The 15,218-nt window shown below is 40.4% G+C and overlaps 1 protein-coding gene across 1 annotated transcript in view; it reads right to left on the bottom strand.

The window, feature by feature from the left end:
* Positions 1 to 12,818, bottom strand: part of CLNK (cytokine dependent hematopoietic cell linker) — a 152,650-nt gene extending 139,832 nt beyond the window's left edge. Inside the window, exons 1-2 of the mRNA XM_069493852.1 lie at positions 12,569 to 12,818; positions 10,845 to 10,938 (exon numbers count right to left, since the gene is read on the bottom strand). Of these exons, the coding sequence (XP_069349953.1) occupies positions 10,845 to 10,938; positions 12,569 to 12,818 (344 nt within the window). The remainder of the gene's footprint in view (positions 1 to 10,844; positions 10,939 to 12,568) is intronic.
* Positions 12,819 to 15,218: the final 2,400 nt, after the last annotated feature.

Here is a 15,218-nt window from a genome sequence, read left to right as displayed (position 1 = left end):
TCATATCACATCCCCTCATCTTATACTTGTAGATCAGTAATGACAGCAGGGAAGGGGGAGGCAGCTCTTAGGCTTCCACTCACTGAGAGTCCTCCCTGGACAGTGTGGAGAGTGTCTGGCTCATGGCCTCATTGGGAAGTTATCTCCATCATGGTGGTGGGGAAGAGAACCTGAACCTTCAATACAACACAGTGTATATCCAATACTGAAAGAGTCCTAGGCTGGAAGTTGAGAGACCTTTGTTCAGTTTCAGTGCTATCATTAACTAGCCGTGTGGCTTTGGAGGAGCACTTGTCCCCTCCTCACTTATAAATGGTAGTATCTTTATTTTACATGTTGTCATATGTGTCAAATAAGCTGAAGCATATGAAGATGTCCTATAGGAAGATGTCTTAGAAACTATAAAATGTTATGAAATATGGATTTACAATTATTTGTATAACAAAGCAAAGTTTGCAAGTTGCTTTAACATAAGTCATATTATATTTGGGTATGTAGGGCTATTGACACCAATTTTTGGATACTATAATTTAGAGGGATTAAATTACTTGGTTATTGTCATACAGGACAAATCTTCCCCTCACCCCTTTAAGAGTATCTACCACTTAAAGATAGTTGCTTATACAGCTACTTCGTTCCTCTGAATGCATTAAGTAGTGTTGAAATGGAATAAAATAAGCCAATCTTTACGGAGGGCTCCCTCTGTGCCTGGCTTCTTGGTCAGCTCTTATGTACAGAGCGAGGGAACCACAGAGGCAGGACAGATCCTTGTAAGGATTATTGCCTCAGATCAGAGGCCTGGGAAGGTGGCCAGGGAAGCTGTTCTGAGCCCTGGCCCTGCCATGCCCCGTGCAGCATTGAAGAAGGCATCAGAGCCCTCTGAAAAATGAGCAGGTTGGGCCACATTGATCTTCTCCGTCTCAAAGCTTCCATAAAATAGTTTCATTTAAAAAATTACAATCCATCAATATTTGGTGAAAAAATGGTTCTAAAAGTTAGAATATGCTATTACATTTCATATATTTTATTGTCTTTTCAAAGAGAGCTCTTTGTAGACCCAAATTGCTTATGACTCTGCCAAACTGCAAACACATAATATAGCAGGGAGGGATTGGGGAGGAATCCTTAACTTTTGCCTTGTACATAAGCCTTTGCAAATTATTTGATCTGTAACATCACTGTTTATTAGATTTGTATTTTACAATTTAAAGAAAAAATTTTAAAAATATACATTCTATTAGCAGAAGTTGAAAGATAAGACCAATCTGGCCAAACATTCACTAAAATTTTTAAAGTGAGAGTTTCTCGGTGGTGGGATTGTGAACGGTTATTTTATATGTGCCTGGATTTTTCTTCAGTAAATAGAACATAACTTTTATAACAAAAAAAAAAGTTTTAAAATATTATAAAGAGAGCCCAAACTTTCCTGGCATTTTGTGAAAAGCTAAATTTGGGGCTTCAGTGACCCACACCAGAGTGTGAGTCAACCAAGCAGTATCACGGGCAGGACAGAAGAAAGGTACACTTCCAGGCAAACAGCTCTCTGCTCTCCTCAGCATGCCGGAGACCTTCTGAAAGCACTACAACCTTATCTGATCTTGGTCATTTTGTAAAGGATGTGGTGAGAAGAGCGAGGTAATCGGAAAGAGTTTTACGTCCACGGGTTTTATGTAGGTAATGTATTATAGAAAAGGCAAGGCCCCCTTCCCTTCCTGACATGTGCATTTTCAAAGAGAAGGGAATGAACATTGATAGCCTGTTATGTGTCTCCTGTCCCCACTGCAGTAACCTCATAGGATCCGTATTATGATCCTTATTTTATTTTATGTTTTTTTTATTTCAGCATATCATGGGGGTACAAAAGTCTAGGTTACATATATTGCCCTTGCTTCCCCTCTCCCCCCCCCCCCAATCAGAGCTTCAAGCGTGTTCATCCCCTAGACGGTGTGCATCGCACTCATTATGTATGTATACACCCATCCCCTCCCACCCCCCACATCTGCCCGACATCCAATTAATGTCATTCCTAAACGTGCTCTTAGGTGATGATATGATCCTTATTTTATACAACACCAAACTGACATTCACAGATGTTAAGTGCCTGGCTTTACAGGCCCTAACATAATGGGCTGGTATTTCAAATCCACTGGCCCTGACACTTTTAATTATGCTTTGGGACAACTGTTTACCTATTCCGAGCCTCAGTTTGTTTATCTGTAAAATGGGGGTAATGCAACAGCAATCTTGTAGGGCTCTTGTGGGGATTACATGAGAAAATAAAGTCTCTAAGACATGGGCAAATAGTGAATAATATGAACTTGAACTTGAAGGTTAATTAAATGCCGTATATCACTTCTAAGTTTTAATCTCTAGAGAGGAGAGGCGCTTACCTGCAGCTCACAACCACTGGTGGCATAATCACAGGTTCTCATACCTTTCTGACCCTTGGAATTACCTGGAGTTCCCCAGGAAATTCAATTCAGTTGTTTTGGGGAAGAACGCAGGTGAAGATATTGTTTAAATGCCCCAAACCAAGTACTTTAACAGGCAGAGAGGCAGAAAGGAGTGGACATAAGAGACATAGAGCAAGGTCTCTGCCCTCATAGTACTTATCTGTTTTCTTTATAGTTCTATAAATGATTATAATGGAATAAAATTAAATGTGTATCTGTAAAACAGAGAGGCACATCAGGTGTTACTGGAGCACAGAGGAAGATACACCCAGAGGGATCCGCACGGCTTTCTATGGAGTTAGTGGAACCATTTCCCCGGCAGCTCTCCTGAGACGTAGTCCTGATCCGAGCATGGGGCTTGATAATGGAGGAAGAAGCAGGACTTCCGGGCTCAGGAGCCCCCAGCCCTGCAAGTCTTTCTCCAAGGGACTTTCGTCCAGGATAAAAGAATAAATGCCATTTTCTTGCCTTGGCCCAGAGAAGTCAAGGGGAAGGTGAGCGCCCCAGCAACAGGGAAAATCTCCGTGTGTTTTGTACATTCACTTTCTATAAGATGTGGGGCATTTATTCCAGTTTCTCTTCCTGGTTATCCACAGAAATAAAGCCCATGCTTGGCTTTCACTGGTAAGAGAGTGACACTGAGGTGCTGTCTGTCAGTCCTGCTTATGGAACCCAGAGTCACAGGAGGGCACTTGGCAGAAGTGATGATGTTCATAATATGTCCAGAGTTCCCCTGGGGAAGCTGAAAGAAGCTCTTGAGGGTCTCAAGAGGAGGCCCCACCCTGCTGCCGGGGGAGGCCAGGGCAGGAGGAGACTGTGTCTGGTGGAGCTGTGCAGAGGTACAAAAGGAGCCCAGGTCTTTTGGGCAGCTATGAGGAGAGGCTGCCTCTTTTCATAGTGCCTATTTATTTCTTCAACAAGGGAAACTATCACTGCACTAAGCATTGGATGCCAATGCGAATCTAACCCTAAATGCCAACCTGGGCACTAAAATTGCCTGAATGTATACCAGGCTCTAAATCCTAGGAAGAAAAGCCAGAATATGCTCATAATTAATTTATCTGGGGTTGGAAACGTGTGCTTTCATATATGCTGTGATGGAGTTCTGATGGAATTTACAGACCCTGATCTGGAGCTCCTTGGGGATCCAAAATGAACCCCTGTTTGAGACATACTGTTCTACATTACATTGCCTCCAGCCAGGGCTTACTTTGCTGTCCTCCAGGGATAAAGAGGACCATGTAAAAGACAGGTGCACAGCCTCAGCCATCCATTTTGACCAAACAGTCCCCCAGCTTTGGAGGTGATAGTCCCGATGATTACATTTGATTAGCTCAGTAAGCACTTTGTGGGTTAAAAAAAAAACATTTTGTAAAGATAATGGATGTGATGGTTAGAAAACACATAAATATTTCAGAAAACTAAAATAAGGAGAACAGGGTTCTGTAGATGAAAGTATGTTTAAGATTTTTAAATAACATATATTTGATCTGAGCTTTAAAGCCAGGATGTCTGCTTCTGCACTTGGAAGCCACCTGGGGTCTAAGCGAATATGTTGGGAAGCAAAGACTTGTTTTATAAATAGACTAGATTTTGATGCAGATCTTAATCCAAAAATAATTAATACCCTTATGGTATCATAAGCAGTTTAAACAATTGGAAATATGTAGTACAACAAATCATGTTTCCTTGTTATCCTTGAGCACTCCTGTTATCCCCTGGGAATTCACCAACGCTACCAAACTGAGTTTGCAAAGAAACATTTTACCATAAATATTGCTACTGCATTTCACGGGATCCAAAATTAATCTTTCATGAAGGAAAAAAAATGGCTTTAGAGTAAAGAAATTTTTTTGCTCCCAAACATTTCTCACTTATTCCTAGAAGATAACATTTATAAAAGTACAAGTCTCTGTTTATTTCAAAGTTTAAGAAATTTCATTCTAATAATGACAATGTACCTGACCAGATATAGGAAATGACCAAAAGCAAACTACAAATTGCTGAAGAGAATCTCTGAACCAGGCAAGATGTAGCTGTGCAGCTAAAACTGGGTCAAGGCTGAAGGATAAGGTCTAAATTAAGGCTCGATGCCTTTTTCTTGTTAAAACAGAAAAGCAGGAAAAGAACCGAATATAAAATCCACACAATACACATCTGATCCTCTCTACACAATCACATCCAACATATCCAAAATGATGGATGTTTTGTGGAGTTGAGAGAGGGAGTAATGTGTGCATATTTGGAAAAGGGAGCCCAGAGCCTGTGTATGTGTGTGTGCATGTGTTCATGAACATGCATGTGGGAGCTTTGAGTAAACATGTTAAAACCAAGATTTCTGAGATGCAGATATTTGGTTACAATTTGGTTACAAGTCAGAGTTGTATGTAATTTTCTTCAATTTTCATATCAAGAACGACAAAGTTACATTTTAGAGATGTTCATATTTAGAGGAAAATATATGCTGATTGGATTTCTAATTCTGTACGCTGGTTAGGTCAATCAGCTAAATTTAATTAAATATAACATTTAATTTTATAGTTTTTCCATTGAGTGGATGCATTTGAAGTCAAATGGATTATTATAGATTTTTTTTGAGGAATGAGGGAGACTGCTTTCCTAGTTTTTCTGCTATTATGTAGGGCATATTTTAAAAAAAGATTTCACAACTGTCTTGGTTACAAGTAACTTCCCTTAAGTATCTCAAGGCAATGTGACTGTCGATCCATTTTTTATTTTAAATGATTTTGGAAACACCCTTAATGAACTGATGCAATCTATAGTTTCTGAATTTATTACTCCTGGTGCATTTTGTTTTCAGAAGCCCTTTTCTTTTTTCTCATGGGCTGTCTGATTTGCAGAAAGGGTTCCTTTCCTTCACTGGAGAGATCCTTTCTCTCCTCTTTTATTCCACTTTGTATGAAGTGAATGGACTTTCTTTACCCTCTCCTTTTCCCAGTTACTTAGTTTTCTCACATTCCTTCCTTTCCTCCTCCTCTTTCCCTCGGATCTTCCTTCTCTCTGCTCTTATTAAAGTTATTTTACTATTCAGATAAAATGAAACTATAACAAAATAGCCTCCCCATTTAAAGATCCTGATTAGAATTTTTTTAAAGTTTATCTCTGTCTGGCCTCTGTTTCCATTGGGTTCTCAGGAGTGAAGGCAGAATCACACTGATAGGGGCAGATTCTTCTAGACAGAGATTAATCAGAACACACCCAACTCACATTGATTCTCCATTGACTGATTAATGCATCGGGGTGGTACTGAACGCAAATTTTAGTGAAAAAAAAAGGTATTCGGAAATAAATTAAGATGCTGGGATTGCTATATGTTTACCACAATTTACAGGCTGGCCCCGGGGTGAAGATAGGTCCAGCTGGCCCCACCTTCCCCGTGGACAACTGAAGGCTAGTGGTGAAAACACTGTAATTCTTTCAACAGTCGTTTATTAAGCATCTGCTGTATGCTCGTGATTTTCATGATAAGAAGAGCTGTAAAGAGGTTTTAGAGAAATTTAAAATCCAAAGGAGGAACATAAAAGCTCAGGTAGTCTAATCAACATGAGACAAAGAGTAATATAATTTAGAATAATAATGATACCATTTACTGCATACCAGAATCCTATGTAGGGCATTTTGTTTAATTTAGATTCCATTGTACGGCAATAGTCCAAATGACCCAGATTTTTCAGTATTGAACAATTCTGTCACTTTGTGCAGGGAGAGTCCTCCTGTGCCAAATCTGTCTAGTGAACGGATGCACAGCGTGGATCCAGATGAGGTCATCAGTTCGTTTATAACTTCAAGTACATTTAGAACTTCACTCCTGAATTAAACTCCCCCTGTATAATTAACTATTTCTCTGTCTCTCCTTCCATTCAGGATCACTCATCTAGCGTGACGTGAGGTGAGTCTTTCAGCCCATGTGTGCTGAATTGTACAACTTGAGTCTCCATTTCTCCAATCTGAAAAATGGGGATACAAGTGCTCACCCTTCTCTGCACAGAGGATTATTTTGGAGACCAGATGAGGTCATGAAAGTGCAAGTACTTTGTAAAGTATAAACTGTTATGAAGTATAGTTCACCAGATCATTATCAAGTAATTTCTATGTAACAGTACCACGAAGGACCCTGAGGATTTGAAATAAGGAAAGTGTTCTAAAGAAATTTCTATCATTTTTCATTAAATCTTAATATTTTCAGAGAATTGGCACATTTGAGGAGTTGTAAAATACAAAGGCTTTGATAGGTGAATGATAAAAATAAATAAGAATACGATGAGGTTAGCTTACTATAGAAATCATCTTAAAATAGAACTGCTTTAGGTCAAAATTCTTAAGAAGGAGAAAAAGGCCACGAATCTAATGGTTTGTCTGAATATATAAAATAAACTGATGATAATGTTTACAATGATAATAATAGCCACTATCATTTACTTTGCACTTAATAATTGCTAGACACTATAATATGCAATTTCTATATTCTGAATCTCATTTCTCACCACACATCCAAACAGTAAGTATTTCAATTTTATTTTTTTAAGGATAAACAGAGGTTCTGAGAAGTTAAATACCTTGCCTAAAACCATGCCGCTACAAAGTATCAGTCTGGTTTTAAATCCAGGCTATCCATTTCTCAAAGACTGGATGATGTAGTGTAGTTGAAAAGCTGGAAACAGAAGTAGGGGTTTGGGGTGGGAAGGGAGCGTGGAGGTGTTCTGCATGGAATGCCCAGAGAGATAGAGTTGATCAAGAGATCCCAGACTTGCCCACAAGTGAGGGTGACCTGGTTTATAAATATCTGTAAGCAGACACAAGGCCCACTGGCTCCCAGGTGCCTATCGAGGCATCAGATCATCCCGAGCTCAGCAAATTCAGCGACTGTAATCACACAGCTCTGACTTTGTGCTCACCAAGCTGCCTCCCAACGGTAATTTACTTTCCTGTGTACATTTGCCTCCTCAGAGGGAACATGCTGATTGCCTGAACTTACAACTTGAGCACACTTGAGGGAAATCATGAAAGGGGGATTTATGGGCCAGGATGCTAGGGTGGGACGACTCCCTGAGCTCCACCAACTCTGGGTGCCTTGGACAACACTGACCTTCTGAAGCTGCAAAGCTGATGACAGAATGTGGTTCCTTAGGCACACTACAAAGATTCAGGCCTCTCAGAGGGTTGAGAGCCAGCCCTCATATTTATCTCACACTAAATCCAACAGATAACCAACCACAATTAAAAGATCATGAACCAAATACATGGCTATTATATTTTTGGGTTGTGGCCACTCCTTTTGGCTCATGTCAGTTCATCTGGCAAAGCACAGCACCATTTAAACACAGAGGAATTTGGTTTCTCATGCATAGGTGTTTGGGAAGCAATGTTTCAATTAGCATCATCAATGAAATTAAAAAACAAACAAACTCACATACATATTTTGCTAATGCTCATGGTATATCTGGGAGTCCAAAAATACTGTTGGCTAGTTTGAAAGAAAGTGATGATTGTCACTATGTTCACGAATCTGGACACACGCAGCAGGGCACTGATGGAGCACCCTGCAAAGAGCGGGAAAGTGGGACTGAGGCAGACCTGGGTCTCGTTTCTGGCTTATACTCCCATTCACTGTGTGGAATGGACAGTGTATGGAGTCTCTCTGAACCTCAGCATCCTCTTCTATAAAGTAAGAATAAGCACATTTACTAACAGATGAGAAACAATCAGCATTTATTGCCCACCACCAGGCACTCAAATGGCAATCTACAAGTCCTTAGTATTTGGAGGACATGATTAAAATTAAGCAGGATAATCCTAATCATAATTCCCAAAGTATTCTGCCCACAAAAATAACAGAAATAGAAAACACCCCCAAAATAGTCCTATAGTAGTTCTTTTCCACAATTCTATATTTTGTGGTTATTTTTTCTTTATTAAGTTGCTGATATCCAACCTGATGCTTCTCAGTTTTATTGGTAACTTACTTTGCAAAATCACTGAACAGTTTGGTTCAATCTGTTAAAAATATTAAATATAATTTAGATTCAAGTACTTATCTCTGTGTTAATAATTGGAGCATTCTATGTCCCTCTCGTGCTAGGAGAGGTAGATATAACCTGGAAGAACTCTACAGAACTCAGATCTTGGTAGACATTGGTAGATACTTGCGACAGTAGACGCTTTATGTGTTGGGATTCAGAAAAGGATACTTCCAGATCTAGCTGCTATTCACCACGTGACCTTGGGCACAGGGCTGCACAGCTGCCATTTGTTCATTTACTGAGTGTGGCACTGTTTGTGCATTCACCCTCATTCTCACAGCAACCCACAAATATATATTCCACCCAGCTTCAAATTACACACCAACAACAGCCAGCTGAAGATTGGAAAGTTTAACCCACTTACCTAAGGACACACAATGAAGTCACACCCTAGATTCATTTTAAGTGTTGGCTAATCTCAAAGCCCCGATGTTCACCTTCATCAACTTCTCTGAGCCTCAGTTTCAACATTTTTAAAATGCTGTCATCTATTCCCTGGCTACTTGGTTAAGTTGTTAAGATCATTAAAGAAGAACATTGTTTCTAAAGGCCTTTTAGACTGGTGGTATATTATCATCTAATGAGATTATTAAAACTCAATATTCATAAATTTATGTGTATTTATAAATTCTAGGGTGATTGTGGGCAAGTTTTATGAATAAAGTCAGAGATGATTTGGGGTGAGGAAAGGAAAGCAGTGGAAAAAGAGCCAACATTTATTGAATACTTACTAAGTGTTAAGGGCATACCACATTTCATTTAATATAATATCATATTATTGAGGCTGAAGACTTGTCACTACAAGCCTCATGTGATCTTGCTCCATTACACAGATGTGGGAAGTGAAGACCAGAGATAAAGGACCATGCCTAGTCCAAGTGGCAGAGTTAGGATCCTGACCAACTTGGGCAGCATCGAGTCCTCCAGTCTTTCTAAGAAAGCTCCTGCCTCAGGGCAAAGTGAGCAAGAAGCCAATCCCCTGGTATTAAGGTCAGAGCTGGCCCGATGGTACAGAAAATTACGAGCTTTGGTTTTAGAATGGTCTTGCTCACGGAGACATCTGAGAGGACTCCGTGGAGAGAAGAAAGAAATGCCCCCATTAAGATGGCTGGTGTCAAAAACCAGCCAGGAATGGATTCAAGCATGAGCTCTATGAAGCTGCAAACAAATACTGCTCACCGGACACATCAGTCTCAGGTGAAAATCAGTTTAGTTTTGACCTTACTGACATTAGTGATGGGCAACCTTGAACATGTTACTTTGACCACTCAAGTTCCTCATTTGTAAACCAGGGGAAGTAATACCTAACCATCAAGACTGTAAGGATTAAATGAGTTAATGCATATTGACTAACTAGCAAGAAACAAAGTTAAATAAATGCCAATCACCCTTTCTGCCTCTCTAGGAATATTTTATCTTAAGATTCTCAGAGAATTTCTGAAGCTTGGTCATTTCTCTGATAGGCATGCACCTAGCCAGACCTATCATTGTTGTCCTGATCTCTGAAATGACTTCTCCTTGTGGTTTAGGTGGCTTCTGGGAAGCCCAAGAACAACCCCACTAAGGGGTTGGGTGGCAGTGTAGACAAAGATATAGCCAGATAGGTTAACATTGGTGCACAGCAATAAAGTGGTCATTGGTAAAGTCCAGACACATGAATATCTTTTAAAATCAAAATATCTGTATTTTTATGACACTTAACTCTCTTTTCTGTCTCACTCTAGTTTATTGTTTGTTCTAGCCTTGAAAAACCTGGAAGACATGCCTCCTGGCACCATTCAAGAATAAGCATTGTCCCAACTTTAACCTCATTCTTGGGCTTCTCACCCCTGTGAGTGCAAGAATGTCTGCGTGATTCCAAAGTCTACATCTCCTTTACACCACAGCAGAAAGAAAGCCGTATTAATTTAGAAAGTTTAAAAAATATATTTAGAAGAGGCTCTAGGAGTTAACTTGTACTTTGAATGACCTACTTTGAGTTGAAGCTGCCTTTCTAGGGGGCTGTGCTGAGGAAGGTCAGCCAAGAAGCCAGCAACTGGTCTACTCTTGAGATCTTTGTAGCAAAGAGTCAGGGAGCTCAAGCACCAGCAAGAGAAGACTGAAAACATTTAGTCTTTTCATTTTTTATGGGTAGGTATCTTGATTCTTTCTCCCAGCAGAATGAAGGGATCTTTAAAATTTAAGTCAAGGGAGTTGGCTTTTTGCTCTTTGATGCTATATAGAAGTCCAGCACTCCATGTTAGGAAAATGCTTTTTGCTTGCTGTGTAGCTCTTTCCTAAAGATCATTTATAACAACAGTGAGATGACCACAAGATGCCCACTGAGATGGAGCTAGACTACATAGTTTACCTGAACAGCGTGGAGGGCATCAAAGGCTCCTGGCTGAGATGTCTGTCTCTTGTGAGGTGGGGCGGCATCACAGAGAAATCGGGGATCTGGTAATCTGTAAGGCGGTCAGTTGAATTGTCCTCAGTGCTAAACTGTGTTCTTCAGCAGAAAACCTCCTTATAGGTCTGTTTTAGGTTTGGTTTCCTGTAAAATGCAGCCACAGACCTGGGGAGGTCTGACCCGAGGGCAGGCAGGACTTCCTCTTCTTGAGTCGTAGTGCAATAAATGAAACTGTGGGAGGATGAGCTCTCCCAACCCAGAGTGTCCTTAAAGACACATAGTGACCCTATGTGGCACTTCACGATGACCAGAACACAGAATAGGGGACTGGGCAACATTTGAGCTGGGCAACATTATAGCATGGAAGGTAGGTTTTGCTAGTCTTACTTCACATGCACACTGGGAATTAATTATCTTGTGACAATGCTGCAATGGCTTCTAAGACCACCCAAGGCACATGGACCAAATCCCTCTGGTATTAGGGAAAGAAAGTGGGGACTGAGAGGAGAAATGCATGGCTCTTATTCTTGCTGTACTAATCACTAGCTGTGGGATCTTGGACACATTGCAGTTTATTTTTCAAGTAGTTTGAGTGATAATAATATTTATATTTTAGAAACATTCCAAAAAATTGAGGATAATTATATTTCTTAATTGAGGAAACAATATTTCCTCAATTGTGATTAAGGAATAATAATATTTATATTTTACAAACATTCCAATAAATGAATAAAATACTATAAATAAAGGCATATGGCAATGTTTTGGGCACATATTAGGTGCTTAATATATTTTAATTTCTTTCTGCCTTAATCTTTGCCCATTTAAACTGGCTTTGCCAAGTGCCTGTTGGCCCCTTCTGGGTATTTGATATTCTAGTTTTATATAAATTTACATTGAATTCCATAATAAACTACAAGATTATTTAAAATAAATTCAAATGTAGAAGTTTACATTTTCTTGGGTAATTAATTCTGGCTTTGACTTAACATACACCCCAGAGGTGCCACTAAAATAAGCACTCATTGAATATTAATCGTGTCAGGTACTGTGCTGAGCAACTTACAAGCATTATCCTATCTAATCTTACTAATAACCATGAGAGGAAAATATGTTTAATCCCATTTTGTAATTGTGAAAACTAAAGCCTAGAGAGATTCGAGTAGTTTACCCTCTTTATTAATCAGCTTTCCCTGCATTAGGGGCTTAAAGCAAGAACCATTTTATTTAGTTCACTGCTGTGTGTGTCACTTGGTCAGTTATTTTGGTCTGGCCCCTGATTAATTTTCTAGGGTTTTCATAACAAAGTACCACACTCTGGGTGGCCAGAAGAACGGAAACATATTGACCCACAGTTCTGGACATTAGAAGTCTGAGGTCAGGGTGTTGGCAGGGTTGGTTCCTTCGGGAGGCTGTTGGGGGAGGTTCTGTTTCAGGCCTTTCTCCTGGGCGTATGGATGGCTGACTTCTTTTTCACATGGCATCCTCCCTGTGTCTGTGTCCACATTTCCCCTTCTCATCAGAACACCAGGCGCATTGGATTTTAGCCCACTCTAATGAGCAAATTTTAACTTGGCTACTTCTGTAAAGACCCTATCTCCAAATAAGGCAGCATTCTGGAGCACTGGGGGTGAGGACTTTAACATATGAATTTTGGGAGGACACAATTCAGCCCATAACAGGACCTGATCGTCTGGTCTGTGGAGGTGGGTGGGCAGCTGGATGATCCAGGATTGTCATGCTCAAGTGTCTGCTGGTTGGCAAAATGTCAACCAGATGTCTCCGTCCGCCTCCATGTGGCTTCTCATCATCCTGCAGGCCAGTGTGGCCCATTGACAGGGTGGGTTTGGGCTCCACATGCAGCGAGAGAAGGGAAATCCCAACACTCAGGCCTTTTCCAGGTCTCTGCTTATATTCTGTTTGTTCTGATCTCATTGGCCAAGGAAAGTCACGTGGCCAAGTCCAGAGTGACTATGGGAGAAGATTACTCAGGGGGTAGATGCAGAAAAGTGAATTATTGTGCCCCTTATTGGCAAAAAAAGTCTAAAATCCATGTTCACATCTAGTTGGTGGCTTGACTGCAATGAGAACCCAAGTCTGATGCTACGAAAATCTCTGTGTTTTTATCAAGGAAGAATTGAAGACCGTTTGGTATAACGAGAAAGTAGTTAATAGTGTAAGTGAAGATTATAGCTTTTTTATTCCTGAAATATAATTCATTCATTATCTATTGAATATTTATCATGTATCAAGGACCCTATTGAGTGCTGAAAATACTACTAGGTGAAAGACATATCTAATCTTTGTCTTCATGAAGCTTACATTTCTAGAAGATGAAAATAAATGAATGACCTTCTCACATATATGTGAAACTACAATTTGTGATAATGCAGTGAATAGTAAGTGCCCGGTCAGACATTCATTCATTTGCCAGTCACTGTTATCCTCTTGCTACTACCTGCCAGGGCCTACAGAGGTGAAAAAGAAAAATCTTGCCATTTCCCTCATGCAGCTTGGAATCTAATGGGGCAGAGAGGTATTGGGCAAGAAATAATGACGGGGCTGATGTGTACTCTGATGCAGGATCAAAGAGGGCCCTGAAGCATATAAGAGGAAAATATGCTCTACTCTGTGGATTCAGGAAACACTCCCTTTGGGGAGGTAGTATGAAAGCATGAGTAGGAATTTTCTAGACCAGAAGAGGAGAAAAGAGGAGAAGAGAGAGGAAGGGAAGGAAGGAAGGAGAAAAAGAAATAAAGAAGGAAGAGTTGGAAAGGGAAGAGGAGGAGGGGAGAGGAGAAGTGAAGGTACTGACAGGGAAACATTCAGGGTTGAAGAGATCATATGTGCGGATGCCTGGGTGGGAAAGCAGCACAGCTCACTGGAGGAACGTGTAATGCAAAAGGTGGCAGAATGCGGAGAGCAAGGGAGAGCCCGGTGCAGAAGCAGTGGGGGAGTCAGGCTCCATCCTGGGCCAGCCACCCACCACCTCCAACCTGTGTTTCTCTGCTGAAAGTCCCAGATTCCACAGTTGGAGGGATCTCTCTTGTTCGTCTTCTATTTTGGATCATAATTCATGTTGTGTTCATTGCTTGGTGAGTCCTTGCTTCTTGCACCCCCATCCCCCACTTGCATACTCTATTGGGTTTGTGGGTCCAGAGTCATAGTCGGGACTATTGGGAAAATCCAGGTTAGTCTGGGCTTTGCCAACCAGGTTGCAGTTATTCAGATGTATCACAGAGAGGCTGGCCAGCTTTGGGCAAGGGACTTGACCACTCTGGGTGCCATATGTAACACGAGGATGACAATATCTACTTGAGGATTGCCCATAAGGATGAAATTACTTATATCCTGCAAACTGTCTGGTACATTCCTGATATATAAATAGCATCAGCTCCCTTGGCTTTTCCTGGGCCCCACTCACAATGCCACTAAAACATAGTATGAGGCCACCAGAAATACTAAGTGATGGCTAAATGATCAACCACATCTGTGAGTAAAGGCTGTTTGATGTGTGCAGAGCTGCATGTGTGTCTAAATAGGACATTTCTGTGCCAGTGCCCAACATAGTTAATTTGTCAAGTTTTCACTTCTTGGATAATCCACTCAAGGTATGAAGCTCTTGGGTAGATCATATGGAAGAATCACAAGAAGAAAAAAAAAAAAACCAAGGGGAAAAACCCCAAAACAAACAGGAATTTTAAGGCTAATCATATTCAGGCAGGACCATGGTTCCTGGGATGGCCAGGAAAGAAAGCTTTTACTTGCTCTTGCACAGCCTGCTGGAGGCTGATTTGAAAGATGATCAGGTTCTAAAATCACACTGGCCTAGTTTAGTTCAAATCCCACCCAGCTATACTAATTGAATGAAGTTAGGCAAGTCATCTAACTTAACCGATTCTCTTGTTTCTCATCTTCAGAAAGAGGTATGATACTACTAACCTCCTAGCATCATTAAGTGCATGAAATGATAAAATTATTTTACGAATTTGGTAGGTAAGAAGACATGGGCACAGCACCTATTTTAACAACCTAGAATCTATTCAAACAGGAGAGCTTTAACATTTTTTCAACTTCTACTGTGAATTTAGTGCACATGAGGAAACACTGACATTTTTATCTGTACTTTAAATATCATTTTATTAGTTTTAACCTTTTAATTTTGAAATAATTATAGACTCACAAGAAAGAAAAAAAAAAAACCATACAGAGAGGTCTCATATCACCCAGTTTCCCCCAGAGAGACTGATTTCTTATGAATAAACATTTTGTGCAGAAACAGATTTGATTCTTAATTCATTCACTTCCTCTCTCTAAAGCTGAGGCAATGTGCCC

This window comes from Eulemur rufifrons, chromosome 19 (assembly GCF_041146395.1).
Source record: "Eulemur rufifrons isolate Redbay chromosome 19, OSU_ERuf_1, whole genome shotgun sequence".
Taxonomy (NCBI): Eukaryota; Metazoa; Chordata; class Mammalia; order Primates; family Lemuridae; genus Eulemur; species Eulemur rufifrons.
The sequence above is the reverse complement of the archived record's forward strand: the minus strand, read 5'-3'. Positions and strand labels throughout refer to the sequence as shown.